The 23,522-nt window shown below is 40.9% G+C and overlaps 1 protein-coding gene and 1 long non-coding RNA gene across 4 annotated transcripts in view; one reads left to right on the top strand and one right to left on the bottom strand.

Annotated features, from left to right (window-relative positions):
• The window catches only part of TMEM33 (transmembrane protein 33), a 25,837-nt gene extending 16,337 nt beyond the window's left edge, over window positions 1-9,500 (bottom strand). Inside the window, exons 1-5 of one of the 2 annotated variants that reach the window (XM_054485428.2) lie at window positions 9,353-9,500; window positions 9,085-9,155; window positions 5,924-6,018; window positions 5,236-5,423; window positions 644-711 (exon numbers count right to left, since the gene is read on the bottom strand). In XM_054485428.2, coding sequence (XP_054341403.1) covers window positions 644-711; window positions 5,236-5,423; window positions 5,924-6,018; window positions 9,085-9,129 — 396 coding nt within the window. In that variant the 5' untranslated portion in view covers window positions 9,130-9,155; window positions 9,353-9,500. Of the gene's footprint in view, window positions 1-643; window positions 712-5,235; window positions 5,424-5,923; window positions 6,019-9,084; window positions 9,156-9,304 lie in introns of both variants that reach the window. The other variant, XM_054485427.2, reaches the window with a different exon arrangement.
• Window positions 9,451-23,522, top strand: part of LOC134739408 (uncharacterized) — a 26,645-nt gene continuing 12,573 nt past the window's right edge. For both annotated transcript variants that reach the window (XR_010126034.1, XR_010126035.1), the window contains exons 1-2: window positions 9,451-10,011; window positions 15,146-15,274. This is a non-coding gene — a long non-coding RNA (uncharacterized LOC134739408). The remainder of the gene's footprint in view (window positions 10,012-15,145; window positions 15,275-23,522) is intronic.

The raw sequence follows: 23,522 nt of genomic DNA, 5'->3' as shown, positions 1-23,522 counted from the left end.
GACTCCTTCCTTAGCTAATGTTAGAATTATACAGCAGTGTAATTACTGCTGTGACCAAAGAATTACAGGGATAAAGAAAAAGGCCAATACAAAGCATAAATCTGGCTATTTCAATTCAAATTTCTGTAAATATGCTTGGTAAATGTGCCTGGATATTTTAATTCAAATTTCAGTATATGCTGTAAATGGCCTAGTGCCAAGTTAGGTTTAATGCTCCAACCTAGCAATAAGAAAGAATTTCAGGAAAGCAGCAGTTCTGAAAATTAGTGTACAAGAGATTCATTCAGTACACTCAACTTATCAGGTATGCCAGAATTAAACATTGACAGAACAAGAGATCTGACAACTCAACAAACTTTAGAGACACAGGTTTCAAAAAAATAGATCTATTTCAAACTTGAAAAATTCCCCTGGAGACTGGGGGGTGATTTTAAGTGCAATCCTTTATCTATAAAATGTTCCAGTTTGTGAAACTTCAACAATAAACACTTTTAAACTTAAAACTTTCAAATCACTAAATAATTCATAACAAGTTTGTAAGGTATAGAGGGACTTTTTGTGACAAATACCAAAATGTCTTAGAACTCGAATTCATGTCAATGATCTGTAATTCAGAAGTCAGACAAAGAGCAGTTTTACTTACATCAAGGACCTTTTTCGTATATGTGGCAGCATGAAGCAAAGAGAATAACAAGACTGGGAAGATACTCACTAAAGAAAACAATTAAGGAAAACATTTAAAAGTCATCAAGTATTCTGCAAAACAGACTATGTATTACGTCCAAATATACAGATGTGAAACATCTGCTAAAATGAATTCAGTGGAATGGCTTGTTTTACTGATACACTTTAAGCCAAATCAAATTTTGTTCACTATAAAGAAGAAAGTAAACTATTTCATTTTCTAAAATTCACAGTTCTTTTTTTTTTTTGAGACGAAGTCTCACTCTTCTCCCCCAGGCTGGAGTGCAATGGCGCAATCTTGGCTCACTGCAACCTCCACCTCCTGGGTTCAAGCGATTCTCCTGCCTCCACACCCAGCTAATTTTTGTATTTTTAGTAGAGACGGATTTTCACCATGTTGGCCAGGCTGGTCTCGAACTCCTTATCACAGGTGATACGCCTGCCTCGGCCTCCCAAAGTACTGGGATTACAGGTGTGAGTCACCGCGTCCGGCCAATTCACAGTTCTTTTCATGACAAAAATTAATAGTGAAAAAAAGGTTTTTCCTTCATTTCTACTGGGTAACAATGTAAACACTTGCTAAATTAAATTGAAATCTAGGCCACCCCAAAGGGTTGTAAGCATAGCTTCTAACCCTGCAATGGCTTTCTTGGTCACTCTAACTTAGCCTTCAAACACAGTAGTTTTATAGTGCTTTCACAATCTCAAACGCTGAGGAAAGAGTCTAAGGTAATAGTTTAAAGAGTAATTCCCAAATTTTTAGTCCCAAAGACTAAAGGTCTTTTATTACTTCTTTCCTACAAGGACTCCCATTATTTTGAGATACTATACCTAACAAGTTGTCACAGTTATGCTCTCAATTTGTAAAAATTAAAAAGGCAGTATATATTTTGCTTTGTATATAGTCAATTGAAACTCTCATCAGCTTAATTACAGACATAAGGAAAGAATCCTTTTGAGTCCAACTGTTTGGCTTTATGCTATGGATAAATATACATTTTTCATTCAACTTTTTGAAAAATGGAAATTGTTCAAAAGACCCCATTCTCCACCCCAATTTCTGCTAGGTTGATTTAAAAAAAAAAAAATTGTCAAGTAGTTCCACAAAATGATATAGACTGTTAGTCAATCACAAATGGCAAAAATACTTGTCCTAAAAATATTAGCAGTTCCTAAGAAATGAACCATTGTATTTTTCTATACTAACTGAAGGTCTGATATGACAGGAAATGGTGATTGCTGTAACATAATCTGAGTATCAAATTCATTATAACCATAACTCATTTAGGAATTCAAGGGTCCCAGTTTCCAACTGACAAGCAATATACCAACCTATATCCAAGTATTAGAAGAACCCTAACTCTCTAATATAGTTCTCCAAATTAATATCCTGACCAACTCGTTCCCACCTCTAACAAGAATTAAGAAAAATGTCCATTTCCTAAGTAGAGATCATATATGTATATAAAAAGTTTTAAATTTTTTAATGAATCATAGACTACTTTGAAACTGGTGGAAGCTACAACACTCTCCTAAAGTCACTATAAAACTGTCGATCCTTAAAGAATTCAATTTAAACTTTGACACATATCCAGACTGAATTCAATAAAAGGGGCAGTGTCAGGTAGTGAAAATAGAGCCCTGAATTGGGAGTCAAGATACCTGAGTTCCACTCCTGACTCTGTCACTAACCTAATTTTCCTAGGCCAAGTTTCATGCTCTGGCAAATGAGTATGTAGAGATCAAAGCTAGAAATTGCCAATGAGTCTTTTATGTCTAACATTCTATAATTCACAAATCCTTGGTAAGAGATTCATAATCTTAGTCTTCAACATTACTTTTAAACTATTAATACAATGTATTTAGAAAAGATAAGAGGTGAAATGCCCTAACTATCTGTTATTAATCGAGCAAGGACAAAATATCACCTTTATAAGAAGAAAGATCAGAACGCAAGTTTATAATATTACTTTGGACCCGCTTTTATTTATTACCATATCACTTGAATAAGCAGATTAGCATTTGCTGCCAATTACTAGTTTATGTTATTCCCACTCTTTACTACATTCCCTTTGTAAGAATTTAAGGAATATGAAATCCTTAATCTTCAACATTCCCAGGAAAGAGGGGCTACCAAATAACCAACTGTATAAAAAAGCAGAAAGGTTTTCTTCACCAGTCATGAGTCTCATTTGGCAAGACCTCAGGATTCACTCAACAAAACTTACTGAGTGCCTGATCTGTGTGAGGCACTGTTCCCAAAATTATTGACATATTCAGTTTACCCTACACTAAAATACATTTTCTGTCATTTCTATTTCTCCCTCCAAAGAAATTTTAAGCTACTAAAAGGCATGACCAAAAATCTCTACATAACTTCCCGTTATAGCTCAGAAAGGCTAGAATTTTAACATTGGTGACTGCAAAGCACTTCAATCAACAGAGGCTGGTCAAGCCAATAACATGCCAAACAAATGTGATTATCATTTACAGTTGTAGTATAGTAATCATTTAATGAGTTTTACCTAAAAATAAACCAATACAAATTATGATGGGACATTACAGACCCATGCATTGAAACAGGAAAAATTTTATCCTTACATTTCAAACTACCCACATTATCTCAGTGAAGCAAGTAATTTAAAGGGAATCTCCATATACTGAAAATTTAAATGAAATTACCAGCTTTACCCACATACAGAAAGAAATATTTTTAATGTATACTTAAGTATTACTCACCCACTAACTGTAGATAAGGTAGGGCTTTTAAGTTAGAAAGACTTTTTCAGCATTACTACTTACTAGCCAATGTGTGGGAAGTGAATACTGACAATCAGCAAATCAGCATCTTTATTAAAAATATACCACAACAATTTTTTTCAGAGTGCTACAAAGATTAAATGTCAAGTTCTTTTTTTTTTTTTTTTTGAGAAGGAGTCTCGCTCTGTCACACAGGCTGGAGTGCAGTGGCACGATCTCAGTTCACTGCAACCTCCACCTCCAGGGTTCAAGCGATTCTCCTGCCTCAGCCTCCCGAGCAGCTGGGACTACAGGCACATGCCACCACGCCCGGCTAATTTTTTGTATTTTTAGTAGAGATGAGGTTTCGCCATATTAGCCAGGATGGTCTCAATCTCCTGGCCTCATGATCCGCCCACCTCGGCCTCCCAAAGTGCCACCGCGCGTGAGCCACTGCGTCTGGCCTAAATTCAAGTTCTTATACTGGCAAAATAGGTGCTCAGGAAATTTCGGTTTCCTCCTATTTCTTTTCCTTAAGACTTATAAAAATCTATTTAAAAATTTGATACTTCATGAGCATAGGTATCTAAATAGGTAATATTTAGTCTCAGAGGAATATTTTATTGTGCTTTACATAACATACAGACGTATCATAAATACTCAAAAGCTCTTAGAGCAGCACTTCTCAATGCACAAAATGATTTGCAGAGATAATCTACAGGAAAAAAAAACAACCAAAAAAGTTAAGTTTAAAAAACGCTACTAACTCTCTTAGTTTCACAGCACACGTTAGAACACCAAAGCCCCTATAGTAAAGAACCCTATTTAAAATGTTGGACCTGGCTGGGCGTGATGGCTCATGCCTATAATCCCAGCACTTTGGGAGGCAGAGGCAGGTGGATCACAAGGCCAGGAGTTCCAGACTGGCCTGGCCAAGATGGTGAAACTCTGTCTCTACTAAAAATACAAAAAAATTAGCCAGGTGTGGTGGCAGGCGCCTGTATTCCCAGCCACTCGGGAGGCTGAGGCAGAGGCAGAGAATTGCTTGAACCCAGGAGGCACAGGGTGCAGTGAGCCGAGATTGGGCCACTACACTCCAGCCTGGGCGACAGAGCAAGACTCTGTCTCAAAAAAAAAAAAAAAAAAAAAAATGTTTAACCTAGTGTTCACTATAGAACCTCTTCCCCATTTTTCCCCTCCTTTATGGACTACCCAGTATCATCCCACAACACACCTTTGAAATGTGAAAACATACAAATTCCAAATGAGTTATTTCTCATTAGCTTCACGGATTATCCATGTGTGTCCTTATTTTCTACTCTATACACAGCAAATATTAATTTCTTTGTATTGATTATCTCATTACCTGCTTAAATAAGTTATTTCTTGGTTAAATTCCATTTGTGTTTAGTTCACTGGGGGTTAAGATGGAAAGAGCTGAGGACCTCTCTTTTTTAAAGCAAGACATCTGGACACTATGCCAAAAATGTGAATTAAATGAAAAAAATGTAAATATTAAAGTAAGTTCTGCATAAGCTTGTGCTTCGAAGCGGAATTTGAAAATATCCATTCTAACAGAGAAGCTTACAAGAGGCAAGAACAAAGATAGTTTAAAATTCCTAAATCAGCTCTTCAAAGTTTAGATTTCACATTTTAAAGTCGGAAATTCTTATACTAAACATATCTTCATTCGGATGAAGTGCCAAGAACAAACCCAGGCTTCATGGAATGCCTTCATTGCTGAAATAATCAGAAGAGATCTCCTATATGCTTAGTTGGCAATTTCATTGTTAACAAGGTAGAAAAGGATACTTGTAACTGGGTAGGAATTTACAAAGATGAGTGAATACAACAGGTAGTGGCAGCTGTCCTCTAACAAAGCCTGGGCCAGGAATGCTCTGCTTAACTGGAAGTGTGGTAATCTTTGATGCAGCCTCAGAGCACTGGTAAGAGCATTTGCCAGCAAAGCGCGTTGGTAAAAGCTTGCTGCTTCATGCAACCTGCAAATTACCAGAGGAGAGGTTATCATGAGACGTAAACAACTGCAGTGTCTCTTCCTCCTTTGTGAATTGCATCATAATTACACAACACCTAAATCACTTGTCAATAGAAAAAAATTACATAAACTTATTCTACCTTTTTAATAGCTTCACTTCATATATATGCCCAACTGAATTTCTTATAATCAATTTATAAAACTGAATTTTATAAAGTAGGGTCTTCCTGTCAAATAATAAGTAAAAATGAAAAAAACATGAACTTATCTCATTCCCACACATCAATTTTTCCTTGGATTTTCAATGTGTTAGTTTCACAAAGCACAAGATATAAAATATTCCTCTAACTGATGTCATTAGGTTGTTAGTATCTTAAGGCTGGAACTTGTATTTTATTTGTCCCTAAACCCTTTACAGGTTAGTAAGTCTTACACCTAAAAGGCATTCCATATAAACTGACTCAACAATTGAATATCAAAGGCAGCAATATGTATAATACATACCCAAGAAGAGGCAGAACGAACAGAGCAGAGCAGTAAACTGTGAACAAGCGAGAAAGCCACATTGCCGTGTCCAGTTTATTGGTCATCATGAATTGCTAAATTTAAAAAGAAAAATACCGTAAGCTATGCCTGCAAATTATGTTTTTAGGCATCAAGACTGTGTGGTTTTTATGTCTACTCAAAATATTTTAATCTTCCTTCATTTGTTTTTTTAGATCATTAGGCGAAAACTCTAAGGCAATTACATGTTTCATGTATGTGCTTAATGAGAAGTCCAAACACCTTATAGTTTTCGTGTGGAAAGCACAAGAAGTACTTAAACAGAAATAAATAGAAAAATATCAGCTGACATTTAAAAACAATGCAAAGACTAATTAATTAGAAAAAATAATCTTAAGAGAAATTCAACTACAATTGTCTGTGTTCCTTTAACACTTGTAATATTGGCTTCATCTATTTTAAAAGAACATTAAACAAAAACTAATTGCTCTCAAGAGATCCATATGCCTATTCTTAGCAAAAAATCTCAAATCCGAATAGGTAGGTCTCAGAGCTGAGTAAAACATCACATAAAGCCAGTTTGGATTAAAGAAACCTTTTGAAGAAGAAATATAAAACCATGATAGTAATAACAACTAAACTCATTAGCCTTGTAATCTGCCTACATGCACAAGGGCCTGGCATACTCTAGGTGTTCAAAATATGGCTGACAGGTATTAAATGGCCACCTGCCTCTCTGATTACACCACTCTCTTCATCACCTCCATGTTCCCCCACAAGTCTTACCCTAGTTTCGGTGGTCCTAGATTAAACTTCCCTATACCATTTTCTTCCCCATTTTTTTCCCATTCTATCTTTTCCTTTGCTGCTTTCCCCCCAATACTTATGTCTATTACCACTAAAGCAGAATCTTAAAATTTGTTTTCTCATTAAAATGTATCTCATATACAAAAGTGGCTTTTACATTTTTTGTCTAGGATCTTCGTAATTTTAACATCGAGATCCATATACATGGATATATAAACAAAAGTTTCACAAATATTTACCCTACTGTATATAATGGATTTTGACATTTTCCATTTAATTTTTAAAAAATAGCTGGTGTTTACACTAAACTGACTTCTCAACTCACTAATGGGTCTACCTGAAGTCTAAAAACACCGCTCTATGTAATTTAATTTCATTATCTTTTGAAAAAAAAAAACTATAAAAAATTTGAGGGAAAAATGCAAGTACATTGTAAAATTCCAGGCTGCTCTATTTTATGTCTTTTTAACCCACATGTAGGTAATTTCAGAAATATGAAATACAACTTTGATTTATCATTAAATCCAGACTTACCGTACTGTGACTCCAATAAACTGAAATGATTAGCAGTAATCAAGTGAAGGATGAATCCAGCTTACTGTGCTCAGTTTCTCAACAAATATTACGACTGGGCACCACAGCTTGAAAGTTAGTTTTAGAACATTCTCCCTAAAATCTATTTGTTCAGGGTGTTTATTCTGCAATAAATCATTGAGCTATGGGTTTCGTTTTGTACACGCTTATGTATATTATACAATTTTAAAAGTTTAAGAAAGTGTATTGGTATACATTTTTTAAGAGTAAACTGTCCAACCATCAGGCAAAAAAAAAAAAAAAAAAAAAAATCACTAGATCTTTGGGTGAAAAATTGTTGAGGAGCAATATTCACACAGTCTCACAGTATCATGTCAAAGAACACTTTTTAATTAGAAAGGAAAAAAGATATCTTTACAATGGAGACACTGGTGGACACCACCTTAATCAAATAATCAAACAAATTCTGCAATGATGGGATAAATCAATGTAAAATGCTTCCTGATATATAATATAGATATACATATTAGATGTACATATATATGCTGCAAAACATGTCTGGACTCTTGAAAACTATCAGTATCTCAAAAGACAAAAAAGGGGAGGAGAGGGCAGAACTGTTCTAGATTAAAAAGGAGTAAACAAGATACGGCCAGTAAATTGAATGCATGCTTTCTGAGATAGGGTCTCGCTCTGTCACCCCAGGCTGGAGCACAAAAGCACAACCACCTCAGCCTCCTGAGTAGCTGGGACTATAGGAGCGCACCTCCACGACAGGCTAATTTATGTTTGTTTGTTTGTTTTGAGAGAAGGTTTTGCTCTATCTCCCAGGCTGGAGTGCAGTGGCGCGATCTTGGCTCATTGCAGCTTCAACTCTTCGGGCGCAAGCGATCCGCCCGCCTTGCCCTCCCAAAGTGCTGGGATTACAGGCGTGAGCCACCACGCCCCGCCTAATTTTTTTGATTTCTAGTAGAGATGAGGTCTCGCTATGTTTCCAAGGCTGGTCTCCAACTCCTGAACTCAAGCGATCCTCCCGCCTTGGACTCCCAATGTTCTGGGCTTACAGGAGTGAGCCACTGCGCCCGCCCATCGATGCATGCTTTTTGACTGAATCCCAGATGAAGAGAAAGCAGCTTTAAAGGACAATTATGGAAATTTGCACATGGATTTCATATTAGGTAATATTTCCCAAATGTGGCAACTGCATTGTGGTCACACAGAATAATACTTAACTACTTATGGATTAAAAAGTAGAGGACAGCAATGCTCCGGGCGCAAATAACTTGTTAGCTCCAGATCAGCATCTTAAAAAAATTACAGAAGCATAATGATATTTCTCTTCATAAAGAACAAAGTGAAGAAGAAAAAGACCATCGCTCTCCTCCCTTAGCATAATTTCTATATACAATTGTATAAACTAGGCAGAAACGTTCTTTGCCAGCACTCGTGTGCTCCACGTGGTGTGTGTCATAGATCATGTGTGTCATGGCACAACCTCATGTGGCATCTTTAACCTTGGGCCCTACGATAAACAAAAGACCAAGGTGTGAGAAGAAGAAAGAAGGCCCAATTTCCATGGCATACAGGTGAGGGCCGCCAGCTCCAGGTCAGCCTACTGTCGCTTCGGAAACAAACCTGTAGTAGTTCCCTCCATATCTTCGCTCAGGACCTCCCCTCTCCCCGCTCCAACTTCCCCACCCCAACTCATTAATCCCATTCCTGAAAGCACTGAGCTTCTGGAACGCCTCGGGACTCGCAACGCTTCCTGCTTCTTCCTAACTCCTGCAAATCAAGCCAGGCTACCCTGCCCTCGCACTTACCACAGCGCCAGCCCCTTGGGGGCCGTTCGGGGTCGTATCTGCCATGGGGGCTCACACTAGCGTCTGCGACGCTGCAACCGCGAAGAGAGAAGAAAGGGGAGAGAAAACGTCAGCGCTGGGGCCAGGACCCGGGTACCGGCTTCCCTGCCTCGCGCCACACACAGGCTGGATGCACCCTGCCGGAACTCTTGAGCCCCCACCAGGAAAGGGTCTCGCTCGCCTGGTGCAGACGACTGGATCCAGGGCACCCGCAGCAGCCGGGAGGTACCTGTCCCGCACCGCCGAGATCAAAGCGGTGTTTCCAGAAAGACGGGAGCGAAGGTGGAGCTTCGGGGTGAAGCCCTAAAGAGCCAACCTATGCCGCCGGCTCCAGGTTATTGCCGAACCCGGAAGTGCTCCTTTCATTTCCGTGGGGAAGAGGCGGTTGACGAAAAGGGGGAAACGGGAGTGGTGCCCAGAGGCATGACGGGAAGTGTGGTTTTTTTCACCTAATTTGAGCTCCACCTGTCCTACCAGCCGATTGGCCCAGTGAGCTAAGAAATCAGGATGGGGGAGCAACTTTTGCGTTAAATACAGCTCACAAATGATCTTTCCTGCCCGTTCTCAAACCATGAAATTTCCGCACTTTCTGATATAGAGGCCTCAGAAACATCTTTGATTCCTTTCTCCAGGGGCTCACTAAGCCCTGTGGTTCTACGTCTATTATTAATTCTTTCAACAAGTATTTATGAGTCCTGCTATGTGACAGGCTCCATACTTGGCACAGCGGATAAAAAGAGGAATATGACACAGATTGCAAAAGAGAGACAAGTAAACGGAAATCAGAGCATAGTGATTGCGTAATATGTGCAGAGGCTGATTTAATCACAGGGAGCACAGAGGACGGTACCTACATCAAAAGGGATCTGGGGAGGTTTCCTGGAAAAGGTAAGTCCGGGCCTTGATCTTGAACGACAAAAAGTTGGCTGAAAGTGTTACTGGTGTAGGGTGTCCAAGTTCTTGGCGTTTTGAACATAGAGTTGGACAAAACGCACAAAGCAAGGAAAGAATAAAGCAACAAAAGCAGAGATTTGTTGAAAATGAAAGTACACTCCAGAGTGTGGTAGCTCGAGACAGCAGCTCAAGGGCCCTGGATACAGAATCTTCTCGGCTCCAAATACCCCCTAGAGGTTTCCCATTGGCCACTTGGAGTTCACTTAATGTAAATGAAGTGGTGGCCCGCAATCAGTCTGAATGGTTGCGCAAAGCAACCAATCAGAGGCTGAAGAAGTTACAAAGTTACACTTCTATGCAAACGTCTGATTGGTTACAAAAAGCAACCAATCAGAGGTGCTTTCAATTTCCCAAATGCTGCGCAGAACAGGTTGGGGCTTGCAAAGGTAGTAGTCTCTGGCCCTTTTTTTGGTTTGGCGTGGACAGTAAGGATTTTCCTTCAATTTAGTTCTAGGAAGTCAGCGAGAAAAAGGCATTAGATTCCCTACCGCCATACCATATTCTTCTGCCTCAAAACGGGAAGGGGACTCCATACAGAGTAACAGAAAGTGCAAGAAGTAACAGGACAGCGAGAGGACTAGTTCAGTGTGACCAGAATGATGGTACCAGTCAGGGGATTGTGAAAGATTTGCGCTAGAGAGGCAGGCAGGGGTGTACTGAGGAAAGGATCTAAACTTGACCCTGAAATCCAGAGAACCATGGAACAATTTTAATCAGAAGTGTGACATCCTGAGATTTAGAAAGATGTCTCTAACAGGGTGGAGGATGAACAGAGGGGCAAATTAAAAGTCAGGAAATTAGTTGTGAAGCCATTTTTATATATATAAACTAAAAATAAAATCCTAAGTAAGGGGTCTGTCGACTGACTGGACAGATCCCTTTCTTGGCCAAGGGGACCCCAGCCATGATGGGACAGGAGATCAGACATGCCTCATTATATCCCCTCCCTTTTGTAGTTTAGACACAACTAACTAGCAACTACTTAGGCGTGGAAAGTTAGCGTTTTCCTTTCAAATTAGTTCTAGGAAGTCAGCCTATGTTTAATATGTTAATGTTACAATAAAGATCATAACATTGACAGAACAAACTCTTTGTGGGAATAGGATACCAAATTATAAACAGGACCTAAGGCCATGCCAGGCAAGGGTTAAGTCATGCACCCCCCCCCCCCCCACACTTAAAAAATAAACTGTGTTCTACCACAAGAGGTTTTTTTTTTTTTCCCTCTGGCAGCTAAACAACCACTGGCCTAGAGAGAAGCAATATTAAAACAATTACAACTAATCCAGCTCACAGACACTAACTGAACCCCTGCTATACCAACCATAGCTACAGCTTTGATTGCACAAGCTTTGATTGCAATGAAAGATTTCAGTAACATTCTCCAGATAAGACCACTGACCATAGGCTGGTTCTGGCCACTTTACAGAGGCCATGCACTTGTGTGTGCCTTCATCTCTGCTTCACCTTTCGAGGTACAGAGCCTAACTGTAATACATTAAATATTAAGTCTCCACCCCAAGGTGAACACAGGTTGTATGTAACATGCATGTTGTTCCATACGCATGTATCAGGACTACTTTTATGAATATTCATAGCTCTTCCTGTAACCTGTTGAATATGTATGTTTAGCCAACCTATTCAGCATAAAGCTCCTACCCCAGCCCCTCTTCCTTTAAAGTGCCTGTCTCTGGTCCTTGCTGGAGGCTGTGCTTCCCAGCCCATGAGAGGGCCACCTTGCAGGCTGTATCTCCTTATAAGAAATAAAGTCTCATTTTCTTAATGTATAGATCTTGTGAGTTTTAAGTTAACACATACATGTAGGAAAAATGTGATGAGATTCTGGATTGAGGCGGTGTTGTCGAGGAAAAGAAGAGGAAAGATGACTTGGAGGTGGCTTCTAAGATGTGGTGACCAGGTATGGGTGTGTAGGAAGGGGAATGTCATCTGCTGAGACCTGAAGAAGAGTGTAGAAAAAAATGCATTAGAAGAGCAGTAGATTGAGAATCAAATATGAAGGGGCTAGGGAGAGGGAGCGGACTGGGGACCTACGGGAAAGCTGGCACCCTATCAGAAAACCATGAGACTGTAATGCTCTTCCTCTGTCAGATGTGTGGTTATCCTCTAGTATCCACGGGCAGACCAGGTGCTAGTCAGCTGCAGCCGAGAAATCAAATGGGGTTCTCTTGAAACAGTACAAACCTCTTTTTCTAAGGCCACTGCCCAAGTTCAGGTCCTTCAGATCTCTAGCCTGGATTACTCATCCTCCTAGCTGAGCTAAAATGCCACCTCCTCTGCACTCTTCCCATATCATTTACTCCATATTTTTATAGCACTTACATTTTTTAACATTTCTTAGAATTGTATGTCTCCTTGCCAGTGTATGTGTTTGTGTGTGTCTATGGCAGTCAACTCAGGCTGTCATAACGAAATACCATAAAGTGGGTAGCATAAGCAACATGAATTTGTTTTCTCACAGTTCTGGAGGCTGGGAGGTTTAAGATTAAGGTGCCAACAAGGTAAGTTTCATTTTAGCCGGCAGCTGCCATTTTCTGTGTGCTCAATTTAGGAGGGGGTAAATGATCTCTGTCTTCCTCTCTTCCCCTTCTTACAAGGTCGCCAGTTCTATCGGATTAGGACCCCATCCTTATGACTTAAGTTAGCCTTAATTACTTCCTAAAGATCTTGTTTCCAAATATATACAGTCACATGAGGGTTAGGGTCTTGACATATGAATTTTGAGGGACACAATTCAGTCCATAGCTATATATATTTTATATATATGCATGTAAGTACATATATTTTTTACTGATTTAAAGGATCATCTTATTACAAAAATATTAAAATAGAAAATGTTCTCTATTGTAAATTCCATATAGCTAATTAATCTCACAGTTACTTCTTTTGATTTTGCTGAACTCTTATATCCATAGCAATATACAGTTGCTATTGATGAATGAGTGTAATTCCATGAATGTTTCTTGATATTTTTGTTAAAGAGTAAAATGAAAGTGAAACAACTAAGACACATATCTTCAACTTTGCATATTAAAATAATTGCAAGTTTACTCTCCTAAGTAGTTGTATTTAGTGTATGAGAATAGTCCTAATCCCTGCCAAAATTTTCTATTTTTAGTTCTTACCAATATTAGGTATATAAAATGGTATGTCATTATTTTTTCAATTTGCATTTTCGTGAGTAGTAGTGAGGCTGAGCATCTTTTCACAACTTTATTGGCCATTCAGATTTTCTCTCCTGTTGGCTTTTTTTTTGAGACACAGTCTTGCGCTGTCGCCCAGGCTGGAGTGCAACGGCGCAGTCTTGACTCGCTGCAGCCTCCACCTCCCAGGTTCAAACGATTATCCTGCCTCAGCCTCCCGAGTAGCTGGGATTACAGATGCCTGCCACCATGCTGGGCTAATTTTTTGTATTTTTAGTAGAGGTGGGGTTTCAGTATGTTGGCCAGGCTGGTCTCAAACTCCTGACCTCGTGATCTACCCACCTCAGCCTCCCAAAGTGCTGGGATTACAGGTGTGAGCCACTGTGCCTGGCCTCTGTTGCCTCTTTTCTGTTGAGCTGTTTGTCTTTTATTATGGCCCATTATTATTGATTTGTTGGCATTTTAAAAATTTTTGTTAAAATTGTGTTTTGATACTAGTTTTTTGTTATATTGTTACTGGTAGAGGGTCTTGACTGCAAGTTGTCCAGATTCTTGGCATTTTGAACAAAGAATTGGACAAAACGCCCAGCAAAGCAAAGAAAGAATGAAGCAATGAAAGAACAAAAGCAGGGATTTGTTGAAAACGAAAGTACACTACACAATGTGGGAGCTGCCTGATACAGAATCTTCTCGGGTCCAAATACCCTCTAGGTTTCCAACTGGCCACTTCATGCTCACCTCATGTAAATGAAGTGGTGGCCTGCAATCAATCAGTTGCTTTGTGCAGCCAATCAGAGGCTGAAGTGGAGTTACAAAGGTCACACTCCTGTGCAAACATCTTCACCTTCCCTTTCCTCTCTTCCTCTTCCTATGAGGCCACCAGTTTTATCTGATTAGGACCCCATCCTTATAACTTCAGTTCACCTTAATTACTTCTTGAAGATTCTGTCTCCAAATACATACAGTCGCCTAAGGGTTAGGGCTTTGACATATGAATTTTGGGGAACACAGTTTAGTCCGTAGCTATATATGAAGTTACAAAGGTGAAGGCTAAGGTGAAGTTACAAAGTTGCACTTTCACACTAACAAAGACTGAGCCTCAGTCAGTCAGATTGGTTGCGACAACCAATTTCCCATCTGCCACGCAGGAAAGGGGGGGTTTGCAAAGGGAGAGCCTCTGGTCTTTTTATTACTTAGGCATGGAAAGTTAGGGTTTTCCTTTCAATTTAGTTCTAGGAAATCAGCATGAAATGGCCTTAGGTTCCCTGCCTCCAGACCCTATTGTCCTGCCTCAATATGAGTTGAAAAATTTCCTTTCCCTTTCAAAGCTGAATAAAAATACTAAACGACTATACAGGAGAAGGATGGTGTGACAATCTGTCCTGCAACCTTAGACCCCAAGCTGAAGTAGAAACTGTTAGGCCATGACTCTGTGAATCTGCCAAATGAAGACAAATGAAAAAGGGGCACAAACCAGGTTGCTTTCCAAATGGTCCATAGTTTCCCTGCCTGATTATTGAAACATGATACTCCCCATTAAAACTCTTTTTAATAAGTTGAGTTCCTTTTGCTGACTGAATCAACTTAATCATATTAGTCTAATAATGGAATCCTTTCGAGTTCACTGTTTGCTTCTTCTGCATTCTCAGATGTGCTGAATATAAGCTAATAAAGACCACAAATGTGAGCCTATAATGGAGGTTTTAAAACGGCTTCTAAGAAGTAATCATTTGTTTTGAATGAATAAAAATCAGAAGGTAACAACTTTGTTAGATTTGTACTACAGTTATCCTTACAGTGTTCAATTTTACCGATAGCTAGATTTTCTTCTTCTTTTGTTCTTCCCCTAAAGCATAAGCATTTCAAAGGCAGACTGTATTTTCCCCATTTCTGTGTCATTTCCCCAGGTTTCAAACAAAGCCATAAATGTTGATGTAGATATCGGACAGTGTTTCAAGCAATTTAGATACAATATAAAATATACTGATGCCATAGTAGAAGAAGTTGAAGCCACTTTGCCAAGATACTTGGTTCTGGTAAGATATTTTAATGATTGGTTTTAACTGTTGAATGCAATGACATCTATCATTTTTTTCTGCAAGAAGTATCATTAATAGTTTTATGTTTTGTGTTCTGTTTAATGTATAGATAATATTTGAATCTCTTCTTTTATTGTTTCTAACCATTGGAATTTGTCTTTTTTTCCTACTGTTTTCCTACTGTATTTCTTTCTTTTTTCTTTTTTATTTTTTGAGATGGAGTTTTGCTCTTGTTACCCAGGCTGGAGTGCAATGGCACCATCTCAGCTCACTGCAACCTCCGCCTCCTTAGTTCAAGCGATTCTCCTTCCTCAGCCTCCCGAGTAGCTGGGATTATAGGCATGTGCCATCACACCTGGCTAATTTTGTATTTTTAGTAGAGATAGGGTTTCTCCATGTTGGTCAGCCTGGTCTCGAACTCCTGACCTCAGGTGATTCACTCACCTCAGCCTCCCAAAGTGCTGGGATTACAGGCATGAGCCACTGCGCCCAGCCCCCTACTGTATTTCTTTACTTTCTTCCTTGATCATTCTTCTTGGCAATGAGATAACTTCTCAAGTATACATGGTTGTCTTAGTCAGGACTCTCTTGATTGCAGGAGACAGAAATTAAACCCAAACAGACTTATGGGGGACAAAAGGCAAAATAATATGACTACTCTGAAAAGATCAGAGATAGACAATGTTTTAGTAGACATGCATATGTTTAAGAGCCCAAATGACATCAAAGAAAACTGTGTTCTTGTCTCTGCTTCTCTCTGAGTTGATTTCATTGTCAAGTTGATTCTTCTTCAACTTTAGTCCATATACCACCAGATTAGTAAGACTAGCCTGTAGAAAGTGCCTCTTGCTTGATACTTTCAATTTAATGAGCCAGGCTTGATTCTCACTGGATCAAATTTGGTCCCATAAAAATTTCTACACCAATCATTTAGTTTAAGAGACAGATTGACCATGCTTGGGTCATTCACTCACTCTTGTTTGAATGGAGAGTTTTGAAGGGAATGTATGCAAGATCATTACAGCAGGTAGCTAGCATAGTATGAGGAGGACAGGAAAGGGCACCCCACCCCCATCCCCACACACACCAGGAGTGTTGGGTAAGCATCAGGGGATGGTTGGGCTGTTGTTAACTGTCTCTCTAGAGTAATAATTAGTTACAGTAAGCACCAGGGAAGGGCAGTCTCCTAGTAGATAGAAAATACCTGAAACTGGTGATCAGCAGCTTCCTGATAAGATCTCAGGAGTTGGGCGAGTAGGCTCAAGCAAGACAGCCCACCCCAAGGGAAGAATCAGGGGAGGAGTAATGCAAGATCCCAGAAGTATGCCAACATGCAAAGCCCCAGGTTGAAAGGTCAAACCATGCACTTGATCTCTCAAGTTGCCCACTTGGCCCTCCTCCAAGTATACGTTACTTCCTTTCATTCCTTTCTGCTACTTGCCTCTCGGTTGAATTCTTTCTTCTGAGGTGGCAAGAATTGAGGTTGCTGCAGACCCATACAGATACAGATTCGCAGCTGGTAACTGGATGAACCTCATTTGACACTCTGTGTGTTGCTATAATAAGAACAATGTATGGACGCCAGGTACAGCAAAAAAAAAAAAAATTGATTCTGCTACACTCCTTCCATAGGGTCAGGGTGAATTCCTAAGTGTTACCTAACTTATTTTAATTGAAGGTAAGAAAATCCAAATGTAACACAAACGCCGAAGCTGAAGCAATTGACTACCAAGAGGCCATTATTCCATTTGGCTAGAAATTGGCTGATGAAACAAGAATTGATTCCAGAGTTATTGATGACTTGGCTCTCCCCCTGTTTTCAAGGGGGATTCTACTGAACCATCAAGTCATCAATTTGCTCATTTCTGCTTCCATCAGTGATTAATAATTCTGTGGTTGGATAGGGTATCTTTGCAATTGCTAAGTGCTAAGTCATTCATTTCATTAGTAATACATTCCTACTTTTATTTGCTGCCTGAAAAGTAAGCTCCATAAGCTCTGCAGTTATAGCTTGAGCATGAAGTCTTAACTAAGAAATGAAAATTATTGTTACCTTTAAAAATTGGTAATGTAAGAAAAACTTTAAGACTTTAGAATGGGTGCACGTTCAGTGGAATGCTGAAGACTGGGAATTATCTGATGCTGTATCAGTGTATCTTTGTCTTTGACTAGGCTATGTTTTAAACTCTTTAAATTGTAAATAAATGATAGCAATGCAACTACTTCTTATCTATTACCTCTCTATTGATGATGTGACAAATTATGACAAGTTTCATGACTTAAAATAACACAAGTTTATTATCTTATAGTTCTGAAGGTCAGAAGTCCCACACAGGTCTCCCTGGGATAAAATCAAGTTCTGCAGGGCTCCACTCCTTTCTAGAGGCTCCAGTGGAGAATTCATTTTCTTCCCTTTTCCAGATTTAGAGCTCACCTTTGATTATTGGACTCCTTTCTCCATTTTCAAAGCCAGCAATGTTGCATCTTTCTGAACATTTCTCTATAGGCACAGCCCCCTCCGACTCTCTTCTGCCATCCTCTTCCCCCTTCTGCCATCCTCTTCCCCCCCCCCTTTTTTTTTTTTTTTTTGGAGTGCAGTGGCATGCTAGAGTGCAGTGGCATGATCTCCACTCACTGCAACCTCCACATCCTAGGTTCAAGTGATTCTCCTGCCTCAGCCTCCTGAGTAGCTGGGAATACAGGCATGTGCCACCACGCCTAGCTAATTTTTTTTTTTTTTTTTTGCATTTTTAGTAGAGACGGGGTTTCACCATGTTGGCCATGCTGGTCTCAAACTCCTGACCTTAGGTGATCCGCTCCCCTCAGCCTCCCATAGTGCTGGGTGAGCCACCATGCCCGGCCCAGCCTTTTCCACTTTTAAAGACTTGTGATTATTTTGGACCCACTTGGATAGCCCAGGGTACTCTCCCTATAAGGTCAGATGATTAGTAATCTTAATTCCATCTGTAACCTTAACTCCCCTTTGTCATGTAATTTAAGAAATTCACAGGTTCTGAGGATTAGGATGTGGACTTCTTGGGATGAGAGGGAGGGAAGGGTGGTATTATTCTGCCTACCACATCTATAGACATGCAAATAAATTCTGCCAAGTGGAGACTGAATTGACTTTTCTACCTATCTACTCCTATATAAAAATCCAGTTTTGTTTCTATTTGTAAGTTCATTTCAATATTCCTTTATTCTATATAAATTTGTAGTCTTTGAATGGGATGTGGTGGCTCACTACTGTAATCCCTGCACTTTGAGAGGCTGAGGCAGGAGGATCATTTGAGGCCAGTAGTTTAAGACCAGTCTGAGCAACATAATGAGACTCCTGTCTCTTAAAAAAAAGAATTTTTTTTTTTTTATCTAGCCAAGCATGGTGGTGCAAGCCTGTAGTCCTAGCCAGGATTGCTTGAACTCAGGAGTTCAAGGCTGTAGTGAGCTATGATTATGCCACCGCCTTCCAGCCTGGGCAAGAGAGTAAGACTCTCTCTCTTAAAAAAAAAAAGGAAAAAACAAGGAAAAAACTTGTAATCTTGACTTCTCCATTGAATCAGTGTGAACAGCCTTCCCAGTCCCCTCATTAATTAATGAGCTACACAAAATCTTTGACATGTATTTATTTTATAGATAAAATAAAATAATTATTTTATAAAGATTACATAGTTATGTCAAATTTTACTTTTTTGAAAATGTATCAGAGACTTAGCTACTAGACATAAAATAATATATGTATACTAGAAATATATTCTAGAGCTTCAGAAACTGAGTCTATCTCCCAGTCTCTTCCATCTTCTTATAAATTTCAACATGCACAGGAGATGGACCTCACTGGGATTGTAATGGCTAGTGGTTGAAAGTTGGAGATCAGATTGCTTCTCCCTGACACTTGAAACTCAACTTTGCACCACAATCAATTCAAGGGAATTGTTTAAAATCACCTTTTCATTTATCTGTCTGGGTCCTGGAGAAATTTTACAATCTACTTTTTTCCCTGGTTTTCAAAGTTTTGTTTATTTGAGTAGTTTCTAGCCATTATCCTGTTTGCTCCTGAGAGGCATGCTGAGAGAGAGGGAAAAAATTCTTGGGCTGATTACAGAGTCTAGTACACTGAGGTGGAGGTGGACTCCTGGCAGGCTCAAGGTATAGCTAATAAAGATGACAGTTCTGAAGCTGCAGGAAGCAGTGGCCCAGGCAACAGCAGGCCCCAAACCATGCCCCATCCAGCCATGCACAGAGAAGTGTGTCTCAGCATGGGGTGGGGGAAGGGGAGACAGACAGATGCCTCCACAACAGTGCCTCCCACCCCACCTGGCCTGTACCTGCTTTCTTTTTTTTATTTTTTTTTTGAGACAGAGTCTTGTTCTGTCACCCAGGCTGGAGTGCAGTGGCGCAATCTCGGCTCACTGCAACCCCTGCCTCCAGGGTTCAAGAGATTCTCCTGCCTCAGCCTCCTGAGTAGCTGGGCTTACAGGTGCCCACCACCATGCCTGGCTAATTTTTGTATTTTTTTTAGTAGAGACGGGATTTCACCATCTTGGCCAGGCTGGTCTCAAACTCCTGACCTCGTGATTGACCTGCCTCGGCCTCCCAAAGTGCTGGGATTACAGGCATGAGCCACCTTGCCCGACCGCCTGTACCCTTGTAGCTATGCCCTTTCTAGTCCTCTGGAGAGCCTGCCACCCCAACAATAGCTGAGACGGTGGCTCTCCTGTGCATGCATGTACGTGTGTGTGTATACATGCACACCCTCCTTTTCCACAGCTCCAGGAAAAGCAGTCCCAGCAGAGCCACAGTGGATTTCTCTGTGGGTGGACAGTGCACCTGTACATACAAACCCCACTCAGAACTCAGATCCAAGCAGAAATACCTCCTGCAGCCTTGCCCATCATCAACACAGTAGGACAGCATCCTCCATGGGGGAGGGGGGGTGCCCACTAGAGGCCTCAATTGGCTAGACATGTGACAATGGCCATGGCAGACTCACCAGTTGCCTTTCACTGCTTTGATGTCACTCAGGAGGTTCCAGGCCAGAAAGATGCCAAAGATCTGGAGGAAGGTGATACTCACAAAGACCTTGGTTATGACGATCAGGTTGTCCAGCAGCCATTTCTCAAACTAACCCATGTAGCCTTTGGTGTGGATGGAGCCCTGCTGCTCCAGCTCCAGTTTAAGCCAGGCATCACAGTGAAGTGGCATCGTTGTCTGGGGTAACATCCGAGGTTCGTTGCCTCATGCCAAGGAAATCAAGGACATGGACACACACAGGAGTGAGTTTAAGAGTAGAGGTTTAATAGGTGAAAGAAGGAGAAAAGAAAATAGCTTTCTCTTCTGCAGAGAGAGAGGGGCACCCAAGTGGGTCTTCTGGTCCCATGATGAAGTACACAGGGGTTTTATAGACTGGCTTGAGGAGGTGGTATCTGATCTACACAGGGCCCAAAGAATGGTTGGACCAGGTGAGACATTTACATAGTGCAAGAGGAAGTTGGCCGTCCCACCCTAGTCTTCTATTATGCAAGTGGCTTCTCTGCTTTACCAGCTCCACATTGTCTGCTCCTTACTGTTCACGTGGTTGGCAAGGAAAAGGGAAGATGGAGCCGCCATTTTGAGCATGCCTAGCCCCCTGGTAGCCTTCTCCTATTGGAACAGCTGCTAGCATTCAGCCATGCAAGCTTCCAGCTTGCTTATTTATGTCTGCAGCTCAATTTTACAGGCAGCTTTGTGTTATAAACACATGTTGTAAAGGGAGGGGATGTTTACGGAAACTCAGAGAAAGGAAGTCGTGTAGAGAGGGCTGCACTGGCAGCAGTTGTAACCTCTGGTCGGGGAGGCAGCCATTCCTGCAGCATCCCTACAAGGAGGAAGCCAGGGTAAAAAACTCAACCTCAAAACTGGCTGCACCTATAGTCCCAGCTACTCCCAAGGCTGAACCAGGAGGACCACTTGAGCCCAGGAGTTTGAGGCTATAGTACACTATGACTGCCTTTGTGAAAAGCTACTGCACTCCAGCCCGGGGAATACAGGGAGACTTGTCTCTAAAAACAACAATGACAAAAACCCAACCTCTTTATTCCTACCTCCCTCTGATCTCCTACCAGGGATCCCCAATGGCCAAATCCAAATTGAAGCCAGAAAGAAAGTAAATTCATTGAAGCAGCCCAAGCAGGTCAAATTCCCAGGGTCAAGAACAGGATGGATAAGTGTGGAGAACAAATCTGGAGAGGCAAACAGAAGATATTCAGCACAAACTCTATGAGATGGGTAGTATTACTGTGCCCATTTTATATATGTGGAAATTGAGATGCAGAGGGGTTAAATAATGCACCCATAGATAACAGGGGGATAAAAGTGGCATTGAAATCCAGAGTCTGTGTTTAACCGCTGTCTATACTGCTACCACTTTTTTCTCCATGATGTCTCCTGCATAGTGCCATATGGAATAGAGGTCCTCAACAATACATTTTAAAAGAAAACAAAAGAAAAGAAGACATTAAGTAAACTGTTTATGAAGACTTTAAGTTAGTTCTCTAGAACAGTGGTCGCCAACATTTTTGGTATCAGGGATTGGTTTCGTAGAAGACAATTTTTCCACAGACGGGAGTAGGGAATGGTTTGGGGATGAAACTGTTCCACCAGAGATTATCAGGCATTAGAGTCTCATAAGGAGCATGCAACCTAGATCCCTTGAATGTGCAGTCCATAATAGGGTTCGAGCTCCTATGAGAATCTAATGCCACTTCTGATCTGATAGGAGGTGGAGCTCAGGTGGTAATGCTCGCTTACCCAGTGCTCACCTCCTGCTATGAGGCCCAGTTCCTAACAGTTAGTACTGGTCTGTGGGCTGGAGGGAAGGGACCCCTGCTATATTAGTCCATTCTCACACTGCTGTAAAGAACTGCCCGAGACTGGGTAATTTATAAAGGAGAGACATTTTATTGACCCACAGTTCCATAGGGCTGGGGAGGCCTCAGGAAACTTACAATCGTGGCAGAAGGGGGAGCAAGCACATCCTTCTTCACATGATGGCAAGAGGGAGAAATGCCAAGCAAAATGGGGAAAAGCATCTTATAAAACCATCAGATCTCATGAGAACTCAATATCATGAGAACAGCAGCATGGGGCTAACTGCCCCCATGATTAAATTACCACCCACCAGGTCACTCCCACGACATATAAGGATTACGGGAACTACAATTCAAGATGAGATTTGGATGGGAACACAGCCAAACCATATCATTCCAACTCTGGCCTCTCCTAAATCTCATGTTCTCACATTTTAAAACACAATCATGCCTTCCCAACAGTCCCCCAGAGTCTTAACTCATTCCAGCATTAACCCAAAAGTCCAAGTCCAAAGTCTCATCTGCGACAAGGCAAGTCCCTTCCACCTATGACCCTGTAAAATCAAAAGCAAGTTAGTTACTTCCTAGATACAATGGAGCTGTAGGCATTGGGTAAATACACTTGTTCCAAATGGGAGTGCCAAGTCCTACCCACAGACCCTGACCCAGTGACTGATGAACAAATGCACTCAGACACAGATATCCAGTGAAAGAGCGGGCTAGGGGACCGGGCCACTCACAGACCCCAAGGAGGGTGCTGTAAAGAGTCAGCAGCCATGGCCTCAATTAGCCAGAGAAGTTCGCATTTATTTAGTGCAGATTAAATGACAAAGGTCTTGAGTAAACACCACTAGAGGGTAATTAACATTGCCAACCTCCCAAGTAGAGAGCAGTTATGCACCGCAGATAATCAAAGGTTAGTCTTAGGACCATATGAGTAAACAAGCTATTTAGATAAACTCCTCTACATTCCTATGTAAGCTTTTAAGAGAATTCAGCTGCCTTCAGTCAAATCTTTTACTGAAGCTATGCAAACCTCCCAGCATTCCAAGAAGGTTTGTGTCTGTTTCCTATAGCTTTATCGTTATAATTTCTCCCACCACCCTGACTGATTCTGTACAGAAATTGGCCAAAATGAAGGGGCTATAGGCCCCAAGCAAATCCAAAAATCCAGCGGGACCATCAAATCTTAAAGCTCTGAAATGATCTCCTTTGACTCCATGTCTCACATCCAGGTTATGCTGGTGCAAGAGGTGGGCACCCACAGCTTGGGCAGCTCCATCCCTGTGGATCTGCAGGGTACAGACCCCTCCCAGCTTCCATCATAGTTTGGCATTGAGTGTCTGCAGCTTTTCCAGGTGCAAGTTACAAGCTGCTGGTGAATCTACCATTCTGGGATC

The sequence above is a fragment of the Pongo pygmaeus genome, chromosome 3 (assembly GCF_028885625.2).
Source record: "Pongo pygmaeus isolate AG05252 chromosome 3, NHGRI_mPonPyg2-v2.0_pri, whole genome shotgun sequence".
NCBI lineage: Eukaryota > Metazoa > Chordata > Mammalia > Primates > Hominidae > Pongo > Pongo pygmaeus.
Note: the sequence above shows the minus strand (reverse complement) of the source record. Positions and strands in the feature narration are given on the sequence as shown.